This window comes from Triticum urartu, chromosome 6 (assembly GCF_003073215.2).
Source record: "Triticum urartu cultivar G1812 chromosome 6, Tu2.1, whole genome shotgun sequence".
NCBI classification, from domain to species: Eukaryota; Viridiplantae; Streptophyta; class Magnoliopsida; order Poales; family Poaceae; genus Triticum; species Triticum urartu.
In genome coordinates this window covers 11,272,769-11,294,441 of record NC_053027.1, presented here as the reverse complement: position 1 = coordinate 11,294,441, position 21,673 = coordinate 11,272,769, and the positions used below count along the sequence as shown (strand labels likewise).

General features: G+C 45.2%; 1 protein-coding gene, 1 long non-coding RNA gene and 1 pseudogene across 2 annotated transcripts; 1 reads left to right on the top strand and 2 right to left on the bottom strand.

Moving 5' to 3' along the window:
* Positions 1 to 2,230: 2,230 nt before the first annotated feature.
* On the bottom strand, positions 2,231 to 4,554 carry LOC125516364 (annotated as a pseudogene).
* A 2-nt stretch (positions 4,555 to 4,556) lies between these two features.
* On the bottom strand, positions 4,557 to 5,172 carry LOC125512519. Its single transcript, XR_007285404.1, has 3 exons — positions 5,034 to 5,172; positions 4,796 to 4,949; positions 4,557 to 4,696 (listed from the first exon to the last, which is right to left on the bottom strand). It is a non-coding gene; the product is annotated as an uncharacterized LOC125512519 (long non-coding RNA).
* A 6,933-nt stretch (positions 5,173 to 12,105) lies between these two features.
* On the top strand, positions 12,106 to 15,532 carry LOC125512517 (sucrose:sucrose 1-fructosyltransferase-like). The gene is made up of 3 exons (XM_048677613.1): positions 12,106 to 12,703; positions 12,817 to 13,700; positions 14,598 to 15,532. The coding sequence occupies exons 1-3, from the start codon at positions 12,256 to 12,258 to the stop codon at positions 15,294 to 15,296; spliced, it is 2,031 nt and encodes a 676-aa protein (XP_048533570.1). The 5' UTR covers positions 12,106 to 12,255; the 3' UTR covers positions 15,297 to 15,532.
* The last annotated feature ends 6,141 nt before the right edge of the window (positions 15,533 to 21,673 follow it).

The following is a 21,673-nucleotide window of genomic DNA, read 5'->3' as shown; positions in this document are numbered from 1 at the left end:
TGCACTTTCTGTTCAGCCAGCCAAATTAATCGTTCAAGCCGACACTTGAGGTCCACAACCAGGAGTTTAGCCTCATTCCATCCTAAAAAAAAACTCAATCCCATAATATAAGATGTTATGATAACTGATATACTATTGGTTATAATAACATCTTACATTATGAGGTGGTTCTTCGTGGGTTGTTCACAAAGTGGTATTGACCTATTACACTAGCCCCATATGTGGTGGTTTTGCATAAATACTACCTCACACGAGTCATAAGCATCATTTTCAAAGATACTACATGAATCGTAAAATTGTTCGTCACATACAGCCACACATATACCCTGGTCAAGATGCTAACAGCTCAGGGAAGGATCCGAGGAAGCCATCGGTTTCGGTTTGCCGAATGATTTGTGAGGAATCTAACTTTGTCGTTGCCTTAGTCATATACGACGTCCTGGAATGCTCTTACGATAAATAGCGAGAGCCAGCAGGACTAGGTTCCGTTCAATCCGGAGAAAATTGGAAGGATCTATTTCATTATTGCACTCTACAAGTGCAGTGATCAATGTGGAATCTGCTCTCTCGGTGACCACACAAAGGCCAGCTCCTAGTAGCTCCTAATTCCTCTTATCCATGATGGATTGGTTATTTGATCAGCCACCCGTTCATGTTTGTTTTCTTGTTACTATGTGTCACTAAAACCACGCTAGAGGACCAGTAGTACCCCCACTACTACCTACTGTACTCCAGACAGAAGTTCTTGCCTTGCCTGGCTAGCTAGCTGCTGATTGGCCATGGTAGGGTTCTCCACAGATGGATCCCTGTACAACTCATGCCCCCTCTCTCCCACCGACAATGGCGAGTCGGCACCTTGCTGATTGTCACTAGAGTGCTCTAGCACTCCATGTAAGCGGTGCATGTGACCCGCACTCGGTGCCTGCATGGATCGCTTTCGTAGTCGACGGAACGCCTCCTCCCACTTAACGCACATCATCGAAAGGACTGAAATAAATTTAGGAAAACACGAGCACCAATGTCAAATCTAGGGGGCTGTTTAGATTGTGACTATCTTTGCCATATATTACCACATGATTTTTGCCACACTTGCCACACTTGCCTTAGTTGAGTTGTTCAAATTGTTAGCCACACTTTGGCTTGCCTAAAGAAATCTTGCCACACGTTGTGTCTATGACATGTGGGGTTCACTGCTCACAAAAAAAAATCCTTGTCTTATGTGTGGCTAGAACCAAACACCTAACTAACTTGGTCAAACTTGCCTAACGTTAGATGTGGCAAAATGTGGCAAGGTGTGACTGGGAACTAAACAGCCCCTAGGACTTGAACTCCGATGTGTCGAGGATACTACTGTCCTCCTAATTAACTATGCAAGCACTGTTGGTTCACTCTTATAGTAATTATTAAGCTAGTAGGTGTCTAATTAGTGGTATGCTTGCCGTGTTTTAGGAGGTGTGACCGTGTCCATGGTATGCTAGATTAGCTCAGTCCGCGTCCCACGAACTAGTAGTTAGCCTGGTCTAAACTAATATCGAGAAGTACGCGCCAAGTTTTTGCTTGAATTTATTCGACATTTTAAAATATGTTTGAAACACACCTGCTCCCATGTGCCAAAACGCCACCCTCGGAAAGAGGTTACTATATTCTAATCATAGAAAAGTATTTTTGCACTTGTGTTCGACTAGTTTGATCTCATCGATCGGCGGAGAAATTGCAAGAGGGGCGTCTTGTCGGTCGATCAGGTTGTGACCGCTGCTGCCACCATGTAAACCACACATCCGTGATCCATCTTGTGTGGTTTGGTTTGGTGATGCGGAAAAGAAAAGGAGACATTCTTTCTGAGAGGGTACTAGAAGCATAATCGGAGGCCCATGACTACCCAAGATGACACCAGGGCCGAGCCGGCAAAATCGGAGGCCCTGTGCGAAACTCTAAAATGGGCCTTATCTCACTAAGAAAAACACTACATAAACATAACTATAATAATATAAAGTTCATAATATCTTAGATACCAACTGGAAAATATAAAAATTGTACCTATTATTGATTGTATGGTCTTCAGTCTTCACTTAAACAACATCATTCTTTTAGTGTTCTTTGTAATAAAATCCTCAATAATATCCTCATAATCAATCTTGTCCAATAGATTACTCTCCAGTGCTATTGTGCCAAATCAGTGAGCCTTTGTTGTGTCATGGTAGTGCGCATATAGGACTTCAATAGCTTCAATTTAGAAAAGCTTCTGTTCTGCCGAAGCAACAGTCACAGGGATAGTCAACAGAACTCTATATGCAATACATGCATTGGGGAAACAATCATGCCACTTCAAAAACTTTAGAATTTCAACTGGCCAATATTTTCCTTTGGCATGAAATTTTGAAGAAACATCAACTCCACATAAAGTTCATTAGCATCAATGTCAGACTTCCCATCCTTTTTAAGAGCAACCTCAAGATTGTCACAAGAAGTTTTCAAGCTATTCTTATCCAATGACTGCAATGTTTTAGAGGTAAACAAGAAACCAAATATTTTCTGGTAACCCTGATATTGGTCAAATCTGCTTGTAAGTGAGAGAATTGCTTGATCAACAATACGTAAAAAATAGTTGACTTGAATGATTCCTCTGCAGACTGTGTGGCAACATTTGCATCATCTGGGTTCTCATCAAAATGTCTCTTTCTTTTAATTTCTCGTTTTTTACGAAATGTTGTACCAATATCCATCTCAAGTGCAATTACTTTGGCTGTCTCCAATGCTTCTAAAAAACCAGTGTCCCTATAACCCTTGAAGAAAGAAAGCAATCCTTGCACTTTCTCAATAGCAACATCAATAAGCATATCCTTTTCTTGCAAGTGTTTGCTTACTAAATTAACAGCATACAATACCTCATACCAAATGACTATCGCCACTATAAATTCATACTCTCCAAGTTCATTATTTGCCAAACTTTAGCCTCACTGCTCGTTTTTGTATCATTATCAGTCTCGATACCTGAAATGAAAATAAAGAAAATATATGTTATAGTTAGAGAAAACTAAAGAATTACATCATAACAATATGAAAATATTGGGTACCTGAAGTAGGGCCTCCCGAATGTCTGCACATTGAAGTCGAATAGCTTTAACACTGTCAACACGACTCTCCCAGCGTGTAGCTTGACACTGACTTGGGAGTTAATCCTTGTTAAGAATCTGTCATTTCTTAGTAGAATTAGCAAAAGTCGTATATATGCGTTGGATGATTCCAAAGAAGTCTTTAGCTTTACCGCAAGTCTTAGCCATATCACAAAGTGTCAAATTAAGGCTATGACAACCACAACTAGAATAGAATGCTCTAGGATTTACATTAAAGTCTCCTTTGGACACCTTGCTGGTTTCCTTTCATATTTGACCCGTTATCATAACCTTGTCCTCTCACATCATCTATATCAAGATCAAGAAGCTTTAGTTCATTCTCTAGCACTTCAAAAAGCCCTTGCCCAGTCGTATCATTTACATCTAAAAATCCTAGAAAGGATTCTTCTATGCAAACATGACTAGAAGATGAATCAACATATCTTATGATTATAGACATTTGTTCTTGATGGCTTGCATCTGGGGTACAATCAAGTATGATAGAGAAGTACTTTGCACTCTTTATTTTCTTAACAATCTCATACCTAATAGCGGAAGCAAGCAGGTGTATCAACTCATTCTGAATCTTAAAATCAAGATAATGAGTATGAGTTTCTTCATTTGTAATACGGCGGACATGCTCTTGAATAACCGGGTCAAATTATGCCAACATCTCAACCAAACCCAAGAAATTGCCATTGCTATCTTCATACAATTTGCTGTTAGTACCACGAAAGGCTAGATTATGCCTGGCAAGAAATTTTACAATGCAAACGATTCTGGACAGAACTTTTCTCCAGTGCTCCTTTTCACTCTCAAGTTGTCGTTGAGCAGCTTTATCAATTGTTTCATGCTTTTGTAATCTAGTACGCAACTCATACCAAGTTGTCATATTCAAAACATGATCTGCACTTGTCTCATGCTCTTTAAGTCTAGTGCCAAGATGTGTCCAATCATTGTACCCCTCATTTGCCAAATTACCTTTTCGATACCCTTTTGCGAATAATTTACAACCGAAGCAAAACACTTTATCGAGTTCCTCAGAATAGACAAGCCAATCCCTATCGCAATGCTCTCCATTCGATAGAATTCTAGTGTAGAATAGTGCAGAAAACCTCCTTTTATATTTATCCTTACGACCTTTCTTAAATGACATGTCCCTTTGAGGGCCCTTTTGTGCTAAAATATCAATTTGCTTAGAATTAAGGGAATCCCAATTTCTTGGATCAAATATGTCAAACTGAAAAGAATCACCAACGTCTGCAGTAGGTGAAGTATTCAAGTTACCATCAGTATTACTAGCCCCGATGTCATCACAATTTTCTTCACTCTCAACATTATTTTCTATCTCTGTCTCGGCATCTCTAGGGCTAGGATCATTGTCAACATTATTATCCGGAGCATGCTCTCTATCAAGTGACTGATTATCGGGCGACAGTTGTGGTATTCTTATGACAAAATTATCCATATCTCCTTTTTGAGACAGAGTTAAATCCTCTTTTTTTGTTTCTTCAAACGCTTTTTGTAACCAGATTCATGTTTTCTAAATGCAGACATGACTTGGATCTTGCAATACTAGACACCTAATAGATGAAAAGAATATTAAAATTAACTGTAAGATTTTGGAAGAATCAAACAGCTGGCAGAAATCAAAATTTCAAAGTAAAGGCCAAAGGGCTCACAGGATGTCAGGATTGCTAGGTATTGACGCGACGACGCTTAAAAAACGAAGATCGGGAGATTGGCCTGAACTTTCCTTGCCTTTCAGGTGATTCAGTTCAGGTCCTCCCTTCTGCTGTTGTCCGGCCGTTCATGCTGCTCCTGTCCTCTTGAATCCTGAAAAGGGCCTACAGCGCTGGAAGTTGGAACGGAATCATGAGATCTGTAAGGAAGGAAAGGAAGGATCGGAAGAACACTAACCTGCCGCCAGTGCCAGACGAATAGACGAAGAGACACCTCGTCGCTTCGCTCGTGTCGATGACGATCGATCGCTGATTTTTTTTCTTTTTCATTGGATCGATCCTATGGATGAGGCATAGACTAGTCGGGGCTGCTCCAGGTCCAGGATACCAGGCCAAGAGGCCCAAAAGGTTACATATTTTAGCTTAGTATATATACTGTTGCAAATAAATTTGGAGGCCCCTGAAAGCGAGAGGGCCCTGTGCAAGCGCACAGGTAGCACACCCTTAGGCTCGGGCCTGATGCTGACAGTGCAAGAGAATCTGACAAAACCTCGTCAGTTTCGGTCCGCTGAATTATTCGTGAGGTCTGATTTCTCACTTCACGGAATCCACATTCTCATTTTTTTTGTTTGTCAAAATGTAGTTCATGTTTAAGCTAAATAGCGAGGAGCACAAAAAACTTGCATAAACCCAAAGAATGATGTAATGGTGTGGGGTAAGTGTGGTGCGGCAATCACCGAGTGGGAAGGAAAGTAGTCAGGATTATAGGTGGCGGTCTTACAATAGGTTAAAGTGTTAAACTAAGTGGATTATTTTCTGTGTCCAAATTCATTGCCGAATAATTGCTAGTAGTGCTGATTGTCATCGGGCTCATAATCTCGAGGTTATAACTCTGGCTGGCATGTCATCTAATAAAGTGTAAGGAGGAAAAAGCGCTTGGTTGCATGTAGTGACCAAATGGCGCACGTGAGGGAGGAGCAACAATTGGCGCCTGCCATGGCCAAGAGGTGGGTTCTGGGAATTTTTTGCGACTTCAATTGGGTGGAGTGGATAAATCCCATCCCTACAATAGTATTATCACCATAATGATGTTTTTTTAGAACACAGTACAGACGCAGGCGCTCAAATATACGCATATACACTCATCACTATGAACACACACACGCATACCCTACCCTTACGAGCACCTTCGAAAGACTGAGCCGACATATCATCTTGGGATTGCAAGAACCATTGTACTGTTAATTGGATGCAAAAGGACATCTATTGATCGTACATTGCCAGCTAGGACGGCCACACACATCGGCCTGCATTTTCTGGTGCCGCGGATCTCTCTTGCTCTCTATTTATGTCCACTATAGCCTACCGGTTCACCTTTTTGCTTTGTTTTTTTTCTTCCGAACAAATGAATCTTGTGTGCATGTTACACTGGTATTCGTCCCACACCATTGCTTGTTGTGGTCCGCTTCATTCACGATCCAATGCATGTTGTTAGGTCTTGTCGGCATCATCTCAGACGCTCTCCAGCATCGAGCTTGCGTCTGTACAGTGCAAAGTTCAATGAATAATGCTTAGTCAAAGCGTTGTTGCCTGTTGGCCGATTGATGGAGTGACATGATGTGGCACCTGCCAGATGGAGTACACGTGGAGTGATCCATAACCAGGAGTAGCTAGCTAGGTTCCATTCAACTCGGAGAGAATCGGAAGACAACGCTTTAACTTACACCGCATTGATCAAGCAAAGGTCTCTATCCTATTTCCAATAGAACTCTGCATTATTGAACATTATTGCACATGTGATGATGCAGATGCCGGGTCTGCGAGAGCTTCTTGATTGGTTGGTTCATAGGACAGACGTGACCACCATCACACATCCCCTCTCCCTTCATCCATTACCATTACGACCACCCACACATAATTATCCTTGTTGTGTTTCTGAATCATTTTGGAGGTGTTTGGTTAGGGATAATTTTGGTTTCTGCAATTTGGCTTACAAACCAAAAACGCGACTATTTATATGTTTATGGCTTTGGCATTTGGCTAAGCCATGATTAGGCCCAACCATAAATATATGTGGAGCCGAATCTACTACTAATTGCTATTGGTGTGACCATATGCAGCAGCAGCAGAACGGGGACCAGTATGAGAGTAGTTGCTACGTACTAATCGGTCTCTCCAGAACTTATTGCTTGCTTAATGAGCTGCTGACTGGCTGTGGTAGAGCCTCTAGAATCTCGCCCTGACAATGGTGGGTCAGCACTCCATGGATCGTCATTGGAGTGTGCTGGTACACAAAGCATGCATGTGGCGTGTGTGCAATGCAGTGGTGGCAGAAGGAGAGGCCACTAATTGTTGGCCAATGGACAGGAGTAGACTTCTAATAATTAGTAATGACCAAAACGGTGCTGCAGAAAAGGAGGCTTTCTTATGCGTGAGAAAGGATGTAACCACGGAAAGAGTAAATTGGAGGAGTGTAAGCTACTAGATGACTGAGCCGCCATGACCATGAGCAACCCATCGTTTTTGGTTCGCTGAATCATTTGTGTGGCCTGCATCACCCTTAGCGGAATCCATAAGCAACATGTGGGATAGATTCAAACTTCGCATACAGTTCCATAGGGACAGCTGTATGCACTCTTACATCCTATTACAGACGGTGTTGTAGAACTAAATGTTTGTGATAGATCATTTATCATATGTGACGTACAATCATTAACTGTTTCTGATGCGGCACGCATCATAAATGTTGCACCACAGAATAACATGTATGATGGTAATGCGATCCCACACGAGTAGCAAGGATGGATTGTTTGGGAAATTTGATATATCACAAACGATTGGGTGACGACTCACGCTTGAGATAGACACAGGCATCGCTCATGCTTAGTTCTGCCAAACGTGTGCATTCTTACTTCCTATCACCAACGATTTTCGGGGTCGGTTGGGATAACTCCCCCCCCCCCCCCCCCCCCCCCCCCCCCCAAATCGCCCACACAGGCAAGGCAACTGTTTAAAACTATGTGGAGGGTAAAAACCGTTTGTATAGGACACTGTTGTAGCAGCGTGTGACCGTGTCCATGCTATGCTAGATTAGCTGTGTACGTGTCCTACCTTGTTTAGGCTAGGCTGAGTACTAGTTCATGTAGGTTTAAGTCTAAGCACATCATTGGCTTTGTGTATATAAATTCAACAGCAGCGTCAACATGGTGAAAATAGTATGGGGTAAGTGTGGTCCGGAAATCACTGAGTAGGAGGGAGAGTAGTCACGATTTAGGTGGCGGTAGTCTCGCAACAGGATCTACTAGGTGGATTATTTTCCGTGGCCATCTTCATTGTCGAATCTTCACTAGTACTGCTTATTGTCACTGCATGTCTCTCTGTCTTCCCAATCACCGATTGGGCAACTAGTCAAGCTCACGACCTCGACGTTACAACTTTCGTCGACGTGTCATCCCATAAAGTGTAAGGAGGAAATAGCGCATGTCAGGGCGGAGCGACAACTGGCGCCTGCCATGGCCAGGAGTTGGGTTCGAGGAATTTTGGGTGGCTTCAATTGTATGGAGTGGATAAATCCCATCCCTAGGCCTTGTCGGCATCATCTCGGACGCTCTCCAGCGTCGGGCTTGCGTCTGTACAATGCAAAGTTCAATGAATAATGCTTAGCCAAAGCGTTGTTGTCTGTTGGCCGATTGATGGAGTGACATGATGTGGCTCCTGCCAGATGGAGTACACGTGGAGCGATCCATATCCAAGAGTAGCTAGGTCCCATTCAACTCGGAGAGAATCGGAAGACAACGCTTTAACCGGCACCGCATCGATCGAGCAAAGGGCTCCATCCTATTCCGAATAGAACTCTTCATTATTGGGTATTATTGCACGTGTGACGATGTAGATGTCGGGTCTGCGAGAGCTTCTCGGTTGGTGTTGGTTCATAGGACAGACGTGACCACCATCACACATCCCCTCTCCCTTCATCCATTACCATTACGAACACCCACACTTAATTATCCTTGTTGTGTTCCTCAATTATTTTGGAGGTGTTTTGTTAGGGTTAATTTTCTTTTCTACAAATTGGCTTATAACCCAAAAGGTCCCAACCATAAATATATGAGGAGACGAGGCAGCTACTAATTGCTATTGGTGTGATCATGCAGCAGGAGAAGGCGGACCAATATGAGAGTAGCTGCTACGTACTAATCGGTCTCTCGGAACTTGTTGCCTGCTTAACAAGCTGCTGACTGCCTGTGGTACAGCCTCTAGAATATCTCCCCGACAATGGTGAGTCAGCACTCCATGGATTGTCATTGGAGTGTGCTGGTACTCAAAGCATGCATGTGGCGTGTGTGCAATGCAGTGTTGGTAGAAGGAGAGGGCACTAATTGTTGGCCCATGAACAGGAGTAGACCAGGGACGTTCTAATAATTAGTCATGACCAAAACGGTGCTGCAGAGAAGGAGGCTTTCATATGTGTGAGAGAGGATGTAACCACGGAAAGAGTAAATTGGAGGAGTGTAAGCTACTAGATGGCTGGGCCGCCATGACCATGAGCAACTCATCGTTTTTGGTTTGCTGAATCATTTGCGGGGCCTGCATATCTCTTAATGGAATTCATAAGCAAAGTGTTGGATAGATTCAAACTTCGCATACAGTTTAATAGGGCAACTGTATGCACTCCTGCATCCCATCACAGACGGTGTTGTAGAACTAAAAGTTTGTGATAGAACACTTTCCGTGGCTAGCTTCATTGTCAAATCGTTGTTAGTAGTGATGATTGTCACTGCATGTCTCTCCGTCTTCCCAATCACCGATCGGGCAACTAGTCGGGCTTATGACCTCGAGGTTACAGCTCTGGCCGATGTGTCGTCCAATAAAGTGTAAGGAGGAAATAGTGCATGCCAGTCGGAGCGACAATTGGCACCTGCCATGGCCAGGAGTTTAGTTCGAGGAATTTTGGGTGACTTCAGTTGTATGGATCTTTTGTGCATGTTACTGGTAACTGGCATTTGTCCCACGCCATTGCTTCTTGTGGTCCACATCATCCACGCTCCAGTGCACGTTGTTAGTCCTTGTCAGCATCATTTCGGACATTCAGCAACATCGAGCCAGCATTATTACATTGCAAATTTCAATGAACAATGCTCTGCCGACATGTTGTCGCCGTTGATCGATCGATCGAGTGACAAGATGTGGCACTTGCCAGATGGAGTCCTAACACGTGGAGTAATCCACAACCAGGATTAGCTTGGTTCCATTTAACTAGGAGAAAATTAGAAGAAATGCTTTAACTGGCATGCACCGCGTCGACCGCCCAAAGGTCTCTATTCTAATTCCAATAGAACTCTATACATTGTTGGGCATTGTTGTACGTGTGAATCACACGGTGTGATGATGTAGATGCTTGGTCTCCCAGAGCTTCTCGATTGATTGGTCCCGTGGAAATGACCGTCCTCCTAGGACAAACATATGTGACCACCACCACACATCCCCTTTTCCTCTATCCATTACCATTACGATCACACACACACAAAAAAAATATATTTAATTACCCTTGTTTCCTAGTTTCTTCTAACTGATTAGTAGTATGTGTTGAGCACAAGCTACTACTGATTGCTACTTGCTGGTGGTTAGCATAATGCATAAGCAGCAGGAGTGCAGGACCACTACTTGTTGCTTGCTTAACTAGCCAGCTGATGACTGGCTCTGGTGCAGCCTCTAGAATCTGTTCCAGACAATGGTGAGTCAGCATGTCGCGGATCATCATTAGAGGAGTATGCATGTGGCGTGCAGCCAGTGTGTGCAATGCAATGGTGGCGTTGCCATGACCAAAACGGTCGCTGCCACTTGGCATTGCTTAACCACACACCCATCCTCTCCATCTTCTATTGTTTGTCTTTGGTTTAGAGATGCGGAAAAGGAGGCTTTCGTATGTGAAAGAGTGTGTAACCCACGGAAGGAGTAGCTAGCTGGCTGGAACCGCCATGGCCAGGAGCAACCCATCGGTTTCGTCTCGCTGAATTATTGGGCCCTTTTTCTCTCTCAACAGAATCTATGACTATGCACATGGCTGCCTAGTGCAGAAACTAAGGCCCTGTTCAGTAATCCACCGGCTCGGAGAATCTGTGGAGTGGCTGTTTGCTCGCTCCAAGTTTTTGAGCTACAGCTCCATCCGCTCTTGGAGCGGAGCCGCGGAGTGGAGCGATACCGAACGGGCCCTAAATTAGTTGTTTGTTAGCTCGGCCAAATTGCACTAGTTCCATGTCATGAAATTTTCTCCTTACCTAATTAATCTGCGTGTAAGAGCATCTGTAGTCCATCCCCCCAAAAAATGTTTAGCCCCCAAAAGGTTTGAAGACACAAACCAAAAGAATTGATTGTCGGCCACCACTTTAATCCAGAGCGGAGACCGGAGAGGCAGCCTTGGTCGTCGCCGAGGACGGCAATTGGGCCATGACACATCTCTTCCTCCGTGCACGCTCCTCGTCCGGCCACCACGGTGTCCGCAGCGAGCTCCCATAGGGCACCAGACACTACGGCTCGCGACAAACGACATGTGTTAGACGAAATGAAAAATAGATTACAAAATGTTCTATTTTCCCGTTTTATATAATATTGTGAAAATAATAATAATTATTATTTCATTGCAGAAAGAGTTGTGAATTAGGAAAGAAAAAATGTTGAAGAGTTGATTTTGGGATGGTTTCCGGACTGTCTACTACAAAAAGGTCTGCCTGTTCCGGTGAGGGAGAGGCGAAGAGCGTGGCGCACCTTTACCTTGATTTAGTACTTGTAGTCGTTGTTAGTTGGTTGACGGATCTGATTGTAATTTTTATTATCTCTGGTGTTCTGCCATGCTTCATTATGAATAGATCGGGTTTCACCCCAAAAAATGTTTTGTATATAGGTTGTTGGTAACTTTTTCTTGACAGCTTAGGTTCTTGGTAACTAACTTTGCAGATAGACTAGAGATGCTCTAACAATGCTAGCTAACCATAGTATCACAGAGCAAGCGTGTCTTTCGCTAATTAACAACTAACCTAACTCAATCATAGTACATGCATGGAAGGATCTGAACATGTACAAACACGTATCCAGCCTGAGCCAACGAGTAGTAGTTAAGTTTCTGAAGAGAACAATGAGTGGGTGCGACAAAGGCGTAATCATAATCGAGCTGGATAACATGGCCTGGATGAATGGATGATGATTAGCACTGACAATCCAGCCCCGCCGCGCCGCGGCCGCCGCCGGCCAATGGGGCCGCGCCAGGTGCGCCGTTGAGGCAGTGGGGAGGCGACTATAAATGGCACCCGCGGAGCTCCTCGGCAAACACGCACAGACACACACATTCTCCTCGTTCTTGTTAAGTTTAGCAGAGGTGATAATTGATCAGTCCCACCAATTCCTCTCCCTCCTTTGGATTCTGCGGAGATCGAGTCATCCTTCGTCTCCTCCGTCTCTTTTCCATGTCAATGGAGACCAGAGACCGCGGCTCGATGCCGGCGCTGGTGCCATGCTTCTACGCGCAGCTGCCGCCGGACGATGACGAGGCCCAGGCCGGGCGCGCGCGCCCAGGCCGGACCGGGCCAGTGTGCGCCGCAATGCTCCTGACTTTGGCCGCGGTGCTCCTTGCTGTCGCCGCGCTCGCCGGTGTCAAGCTCGCCAGCGAGCTGCCCGCCTCGGGCATCGTCATGTCCGGCCACCCGACAGAGGTCGACGCGGCACCGATGAGCACCAGCAGCCGGGGCCCTGAGTCCGGCGTCTCGGAGAAGACGTCCGGCGCCGGCGCCCACGGCGGCATGCTTGGGGCGGACGCCGGCGGCAACGCGTTCCCGTGGAGCAATGCCATGCTGCAGTGGCAGCGCACCGGCTTCCACTTCCAGCCCGAGAAGAACTGGATGAACGACCCTAACGGTACGCATCTCCTCTTTTGTTGCACTATAATACAAATGATGGCATTGCTCTAATTTTCTTAATCTTGTTAGAGATTCCATCGGAAACTCATTTCTTTGAGAATTCAAATTCAGGTCCAGTGTACTACAAGGGGTGGTACCACCTCTTCTACCAGTACAACCCAGATGGCGCCATTTGGGGCAACAAGATTGCGTGGGGTCATGCCGCCTCTCGCGACCTTCTGCATTGGCGCCACCTACCCGTCGCAATGTCCCCCGATCAGTGCTATGACATGAACGGCGTTTGGTCGGGTTCCGCCACCGTCCTCCCGGACGGCCGCATCGTCATGCTCTACACCGGCTCCACCAACGCCTCCGTCCAGGTCCAATGCCTTGCCTTCCCTACCGACCCCTCTGATCCCTTACTAATCAACTGGACCAAGTATGAGAACAATCCGGTGATGTACCCGCCACCGGGCATCGGGGAGAAGGACTTCCGGGACCCGACCACTGCGTGGTTCGACGGTTCCGATGACACATGGCGGCTCGTTATCGGCTCCAAGGATGATCGCCATGCTGGCATGGTGATGACCTACAAGACCAAGGATTTCATCGACTATGAGCTTGTCCCCGGGTTGCTTCACCGTGTACCAGGGACAGGGATGTGGGAGTGCATCGACTTATACCCGGTCGGCGGTGCAAGGGGCATCGATATGACGGACGCGGTGGAGGCTGGGTCCACAAATGGGGGCGACGATGTTTTGCATGTGATGAAGGAGAGCTCGGACGATGACCGGCACGACTACTATGCGTTGGGGCGATACGACGCGGCAAAGAACATCTGGACCCCATTGGACACCGACGCCGATGTTGGCGTCGGGCTGAGGTATGACTGGGGAAAGTTCTACGCGTCCAAAACCTTCTACGATCCGGCAAAGAAGCGGCGTGTGCTTTGGGGGTGGGTTGGCGAAACCGACTCCGAGCGCGCCGACGTCGCCAAGGGATGGGCCTCCCTCCAGGTACTTGACATTTTCATCTTCTTGTTGTACAAGATTGAAAAATCAATTGGTTGATTAACCTCCATTAGTTGATTCTTTTTTTTCGAAAAGGGGCGCTTTATTACTTAAAAGGTTTAAGTAACACCCGGCCTCTGCATAATTAAGATGCACACAGCCAACAGAGTCCTCACGACAAGCGAAAAATAAAATAAAGAAGAAAGGCGAAATACAAAGAAAAATGTTGCTTTGTGAATTTAGTTTGCATAGTTAGAAGGGTTGCAAACACTTTTGGTTTGGTTCCATAGACACCTCGGCATGATGGCATGGCCCGGTGGGCCATGGTCAATGCATGCAAATAATAATAGCAGCCACTTGGGATGAATCATGGATAGACAGCATTATATATAGCAGCTAAAGCAATGTTGCTGTCATCTCGTTGTCAAGTGTCTCTTAGCTTCCTTTAGCTTGCAAACAGCTCAAATTAGTTGCAGCTACTGTTGGGATACCAAGATTGATAATCTGTTGCCAGTTTGTTGGTATCAATTTCTTTTAGCACGAACCAAACTGGGTTTATACTTTATATACAAGAAAAAAGTTATGTCCCACAAACAAACTCTGCATACCCCTTGAATCAATCATGTGGTAGCATGTGGTCTACTGGCAGGCAACGGTTGGCAATTTGGTACTGACAACAAAATAAATACTAAATAGTTTGTGCTAGTACCAACCAAACTGGATTAGACAAGGAACAGGGTTGTCTTGTCTGCTTACCCCACTGTTAGTTAGCAATTCTTTCCGCTCAGAGGTGAGTGATACATAGGATTGTTAATTCTTTGTTGTCAATGATTGATACTACCTAGGATTCTTTGCTGAATAATTATCAATAGTTAATTGATGTTGTATGGTGTTATCTTGCAGTCGATCCCTCGCACGGTGGTGCTGGACACCAAGACAGGAAGCAACCTCCTGCAGTGGCCGGTGCAGGAGGTGGAGACGCTCCGGACCAACTCCACCGACCTTGGCCGGGTCACCATTGACCACGGCTCTGTCTTCCCGCTCAGCCTTCACCGCGCAACCCAACTCGACATCGAGGCCTCATTCCGCATCGACCCGCTTGACATCGCAGCCACCAAGGAGGCTGACATCGGCTATAACTGTAGCACCAGTGGCGGGGCGGCAGGCCGGGGCGCCCTTGGACCCTTCGGCCTACTTGTCCTTGCCGACGCCAGGCACCACGGTGGGGACGCGGAGCGGACCGCTGTCTATTTCTATGTTGCGAGGGGCCTCGATGGCGGCTTGCGCACACACTTTTGTCACGACGAGACGCGCTCGTCTCGCGCCAATGACATTGTTAAGAGGGTCGTCGGCAACACAGTGCCTGTGCTCAACGGCGAGGACCTGTCAGTGAGGGTGCTGGTGGACCATTCCATCGTGGAGAGCTTTGCGATGGAGGGGAGGTCGACGGTGACGTCGCGGGTGTACCCGACCGAGGCAATTTATGCAAACGCGGGTGTTTACCTCTTCAACAACGCCACCGGCGCCCAGGTCACCGCAACCAGCCTCGTCGTCCACGAGATGGACTCCTCCTACAACCAGGCCTACATGGCATCAATGTAAAATGGAAATGGAAAGTTCATTTTTTTGATAGCATATACATTGTAATTTCTTTTCTGATTTTCTCCTCACTCCCCTCTATCTTCTGTTTTCCTTTTCATTTTTACTATGTCCATTCATTGTCTAGGCCTTCCAGTAAGTTGTAGTTGAGCGAGTGGAAGATGCCATGATATGCAAATCTAGAGCTGTACATGTACCACATCAGTCAAATTAATTTCCACAGAATTTTTTTTTGGGTCTTTGAAAGTTTCGGCTGGTTGGTTCATACTGTTTCACAGGCTATCTACGATTGCATGACAGTGTCTCTGTATGCTCACACGCATGAAACTGAATTTAAATCAAGTGCGGATGATCACAGAACCATGATGTTAAAACTTGAAAGTGGCTGTTCTGTTTGAAAAAGTTCCCTCATTTACTCGACTCTGTCGTTTTATCCTAAGACTAATTACGCAACCTAGTGTACTGCCTTACTTAACCCTGAGAGGGTAAAGATGGACCAGGCGGTCAATGTGGATGCAGTCATATCCTAGTCCTAGGTAGTGCTGCCGGGCAAGCGCAGCCCCGTCGGTACTGCTCAGCTCATCCTTGATGCACCATAGTTTATCACTGAGATATATAAATATATACCATCCGACCACACCCTGCCTACTTCAGACCGTGTTTCTGTTCCAAGTAAGAAAAGGGGAAAACAGAACAAGGATCAGTCATGATATATAGATTTAGATAACCATTCATCAATGGATCAAGAGATTTTGACGAGACAACCAGTTGTGCACAACAACAGTCAAATGCTATCATACATTTTGGACTCATACTCTCTCCGTTACTAAATATTTGTCTTTCTAGAGATTTCAACAAGTGACTACATACGAAGCAAAATGAGTGAATTTACACTCTAAAATATGTCTATATACATCTGTATGTGGTAGTCCATTTGAAATCTCTAAAAAGACAAATATTTAAAAACGAAGGGAGTAGATTCAAAGTACTAGTACAATTGTTCAAGCAATACGGTTTAGTTGCTTTGATGTCCCAATGGGACATATTTTTCCTTAGACAACCTGAAGAGTAAAACACAAACCGGTCATGGCAAGTAAAAGCCACTCATGTAGAACGGCAATCCTTGTTATGATATAGAGTACACATCTCAATCGACAAATATGCACCAGCACACTACATGACCCAGAATTGAATGTCTATGTGATCAATATCACACAAACATACCGGCATTGGAAATTGACTACATAGCACATTAATATATACTACAATATTCTGAAACAAAAGTACTCCCTCCGTTTTTATTTACTCTACATATTAGATTTGACTGAAGTCAAACTTTGTAAAGTGTAACTAAATTTATAGAAAACAATATAAATATTTACCATAACAAATTTATATGATGTGAAAGTACATTCAATAATGAATCCAATGATGTTGATTTGTTATTTTATATGTTAATATTTTTGTTTATAAACTTTGTCAAAGTTTACAAAGCTTGACTTTGATCAAACCTAATATGCGAACTAAATAAAAACGACGGGAGTATAAGTACAGAGTGACTCTAGTCACGTGTCATAATTCATACACAGCTTACTCGTAATGAGAGTTCATATAATGTAATATGACTATAGGAGAAATAGTGATGCAAGGAAATAAACTTCCATTATTCAAGTTGTTAACCCCTCCCTCTCTAGTTTCCTTAAATATCACAACCGTCATTTACAGCTCGCCCGACCATGCACAAAGGCGGGAAGGGGTCATCCTCCTGTGCAACACCTGCTATCAAACTTCAATCTCCGCAACCCAAGAAAACAACTACGTATGGCCATGACCACATACGCAAAAACAAATTGTAGCATGTATAAATCATCTTATGAGTTTCGAAACCATATCATATGCTGCTTAAGTAGTATTTCACTAGTAGAAAACAAGGCTTTGGTCCAGGCCGGGTCAGCCCATTAGTCCCGGTTCAGTTCAGAACCGGGACCAATGGGGGCATTGGTCCCGGTTCGTGAGCCCAGGGGGGCGGCCGGGCCACGTGGGCCATTGGTCCCGGTTCATCTAGACCTTTTGGTCCCGGTTGGTGGGATGAACCGGAACCAATGGGCCTCGCTCCTGGCCCACCACCATTGGTCCCGATTGGTGGCTTGAACCGGGACCAAAGGCTCCCCTTTAGTCCCGGTTCATGTCACCAACCGGGACCAATGAGGTGCCTATATATGCCCCTCGCTCGCGAGTAGAGCACCCCAGTGCTCTGTTTTTCTCTGGCCGAGGGAGAGAGGGCGTGGTGGTGCTCTAGCTCACCTCCTATGCACACAAGTTGTTTGATGGAATGCCCGAGCCACACTACTTAAGCTTTCTCCTCCCCAAGCTCGACCTCCAAACTCCATTTTCCATAATATTTGTCTAGGTTTAGCGGTCCGTCACGCCCCGTCCTCGTATTCACCGCCGTCGATCACCCGCGCTGAGCTCATCGCCGGCACCACCGTGGTGAGCCTCTTATTCTTATCTTTTTTCTGAAAGGAAAAATATTCTTACTTGTATGTTTAAATAGATACTTGTATTATTTTCTTACTTTTATTATTGCATCTTATATAGTGCGATGGTTTTGGTATCCGCCCCCGTCGGCCCTCGTCCTGTCTATGATTCGGATGTGGTATATATATTATCTATATAACTATTGGTTCATTTATTGTTTATGAAAATTATGCCGACCAACGTGACATAGATTTTATTTATGTAGGATGTATGTGAATCGGAAATGCCAACCGACCCTATTGTCGAGAGGTTAAATTTAGTTGAAGAAGAAAACAATTTGTTGAAGGAAAAAATAAAAAAAATTGAGGAGGAGAAGATTATATTGGAGTTGCATGTTGCGGATGTCGTCGATGATCACAAGATCAAGATGGATGCAATGCGCTTGAAGATTAGAAAGATTAGAAAATATGCCATTCATACCGAGGCTTGGTATCATTATGCCGTTGGATCAATTGTTACCTTGGTTGCGATTATGATCGCATTTGTTTTCGCATTGAAATGTTTTACATAGTTTCAATGTATGGTTTAATTAATTAGATGCTCTGGAGAGCTATATGTTGTTAGATGAGAACTATGTATGCACTTTGGTTTTAATGTGATGATGAACTTTTATTAATTTGGACACTTAATTATATATAATGCACGCAGATGAACTGGCAATGGATGTATGGTGACAGACACACCTGCGAGTACATTAAGGGCGTGCATGAGTTTCTCGATGCGGCTGAGGCAAACAAGCAGAATGGTTTTATGTGTTGTCCATGCACTGAATGTGGGAATACGAGGTCTTACTCTAACCGGAAAATCCTTCACTCCCACATGCTTTACAAGGGTTTCATGCCACACTATAATGTTTGGACGAGGCACGGAGAAATAGGGGTTATGATGGAAGACGGCGAAGTAGAAGAGTACAATGACAACTATGTGCCTCCTGAATACGGTGATGCTGCAACGGGGGGAGCTGGTGAAGATCAAGAGGAACCAGACCATGTGCCCAATGATGCTGCAATGGGTGAAGCTGCTGAAGATCAAGAGGAACCAGACGATGTGCCCGATGATGATGATCTCTGCCGGGTCATTGTCGATGCAAGGACGCAATGCGAAAGTCAAAAGGAGAAGCTGAAGTTCGATCGCATGTTAGAGGATCACAAAAAAGGGTTATACCCCAATTGCGAAGATGGCAACACAAAGCTCGGTACCGTACTGGAATTGCTGCAGAGTAAGGCAGAGAATGCTGTGGCTGACAAAGGATTTGAGAAGCTACTGAAAATATTGAAGAAGAAGCTTCCAAAGGATAACAAATTGCCCGACAGTACATACGCAGCAAAGAAGGTCGTATGCCCTCTAGGATTGGAGGTGGAGAAGATACATGCATGCCCTAATGACTGCATCCTCTACCGCGGTGCATACAAGGATCTGAACGCATGCCCGGTATGCGGTGCATTGCGGTATAAGATCAGACGAGATGACCCTGGTGATGTTGACGGCGAGCCCCCCAGGAAGAGGGTTCCTGCGAAGGTGATGTGGTATGCTCCTATAATACCACGGTTGAAACGTTTGTTCAGAAACGAAGAGCATGCCAAGTTGATGTGATGGCACAGTGAGAACCGAAAGAAAGATGTGAAGTTGAGAGCACCCGTTGACGGGTCGCAGTGGAGAAAAATCGAGAGAAAGTATTGGGATGAGTTTGCAAAGGACCCAAGGAATGTATGGTTTGCTTTAAGCGCGGATGGCATTAATCCTTTCGGGGAGCAGAGCAGCAATCACAGCACCTGGCCCGTGACTCTATGTATGTATAACCTTCCTCCTTGGATGTGCATGAAGCGGAAGTTCATTATGATGCCAGTTCTCATTCAAGGCCCTAAGCAACCCGGCAACGACATTGATGTGTACCTAAGGCCATTAGTTGAAGAACTTTTACAGCTGTGGAATGGAAATGGTGTACGTACGTGCGATGGGCACAGACAGGAGGAATTTAACCTTAAGGCGTTGCTGTTCGTGACCATCAACGATTGGCCCGCTCTCAGTAACCTTTCAGGACAGACAAACAAAGGATACCGCGCATGCACGCATTTTTTAGATGACATTGAAAGTATATAACTGGAGAAATGCAGGAAGAATGTGTACCTGGGCCATCGTCGATTTCTTCCGACCAACCATCAATGTCGAAAGAAAGGCAAGCATTTCAAAGGCGAGGCAGATCACCGGAAGAAGCCCGCCATGCATAACGGTGATCACGTACTTGCTATGGTCAATGATTTACACTACGTAATCTTTGGAAAGGGTCCCGGTGGACTAGCTGTTCCGAATGACGCTGAGGGACGTGCACCCATGTGAAAGAAGAAATCTATATTTTGGGACCTACCCTACTGGAAAGACCTAGAGGTCCGCTCTTTAATCGACGTGATGCACGTGACGAAGAACCTTTGCGTGAACCTGCTAGGCTTCTCGGGCGTGTATGGGAAGACAAAAGATACACCTGAGGCACAGGAGGACCTGCAACGTTTGCACGAAAAATACGGCATGCCTTTGAAGCAGTATAAAGGTCCTGCCAGCTACGCTCTTACAAAAGAAGAGAAAGAAATCTTCTTTGAATGCCTGCTCAGTATGAAGGTCACGACTGGCTTCTCGTCGAATATAAAGGGAATAATAAATATGCCAGAGAAAAAGTTTCAGAACCTAAAGTCTCATGACTGCCACATGATTATGACGCAACTGCTTCCGGTTGCATTGAGGGGGCTTCTACCGAAAAACGTCCGATTAGCCATTGTGAAGCTATGTGCATTCCTCAATGCAATCTCTCAGAAGGTGATCGATCCAGAAATCGTACCAAGGCTAAGGAGTGATGTGGCGCAATGTCTTGTCAGTTTCGAGCTGGTGTTCCCACCATCCTTCTTCAATATCATGATGCACGTCCTAGTTCATCTAGTCGACGAGATTGTCATCCTGGGGCCCGTATTTTTACACAATATGTTCCCCTTTGAGAGGTTCATGGGAGTTCTAAAAAATATGTCCGTAACCGCGCTAGGACAGAAGGAAGCATCTCCATGGGCCATCAAACAAAGGATGTTATCGGGTTTTGTGTTGAGGGGAGACTGACTGGAAAAGGCACTCTTGGAAGAGACTCAATAATATGCAGGGACGGATATTCTTGGTCTCAAGCACACTACACAGTTCTACAGAACTCTACCTTGGTGACCCCGTATGTCGATGAACACAAGAACAGTTTGCACGCCAAACACCCGGAGCAGTGCGACGACTGGATTACATGTGAACACATCAGGACTTTCAGCAGTTGGTTGGAAACACGTCTCAGAGGTGACAACACTGTTTGTGATGAGTTGTACTTGTTGTCCAGGGGACCATCTTTGACTGTATTGACTTACAAAGGATATGAGATAAATGGGAATACATTTTACACGATCGCCCAAGATCAAAAGAGCACCAACCAAAACAGCGGTGTCCGCTTTGATGCAGCAACCGAGAGCGGAAAGGACACATATTATGCTTACATAGTGGACATATGGGAACTTGACTACGGACCTGATTTTAAGGTCCCTTTGTTTAAGTGCAAATGGGTCAATCTGTCAGGCGGCGGGGTACAGGTAGACCCACAGTACGGAATGACAACAGTGGATCTGAAAAATCTTGGGTACACTGACGAACCGTTCGTCCTAGCCAATGATGTGGCACAGGTTATCTATGTGAAGGACATGTCTACCAAACCGAGAAAAAGAAAAGATAAGGAAGCGAATACATCATACGATGAGGCAAAGCGCCACATAGTTCTTTCTGGAAAAAGGGACATCCTGGGAGTGGACGGCAAGACAGACATGTCTGAA

Coding starts and splice junctions, on each gene's coding strand:
- LOC125512517 (XM_048677613.1), top strand. CDS start 12,256: ATGTCAATGGAGACCAGAGACCGCGGCTCGATGCCGGCGCTGGTGCCA. Junction 12,704..12,816: donor CTGGATGAACGACCCTAACG/GTACGCATCTCC, acceptor ATTCAAATTCAG/GTCCAGTGTACTACAAGGGG. Junction 13,701..14,597: donor AGGGATGGGCCTCCCTCCAG/GTACTTGACATT, acceptor GTTATCTTGCAG/TCGATCCCTCGCACGGTGGT.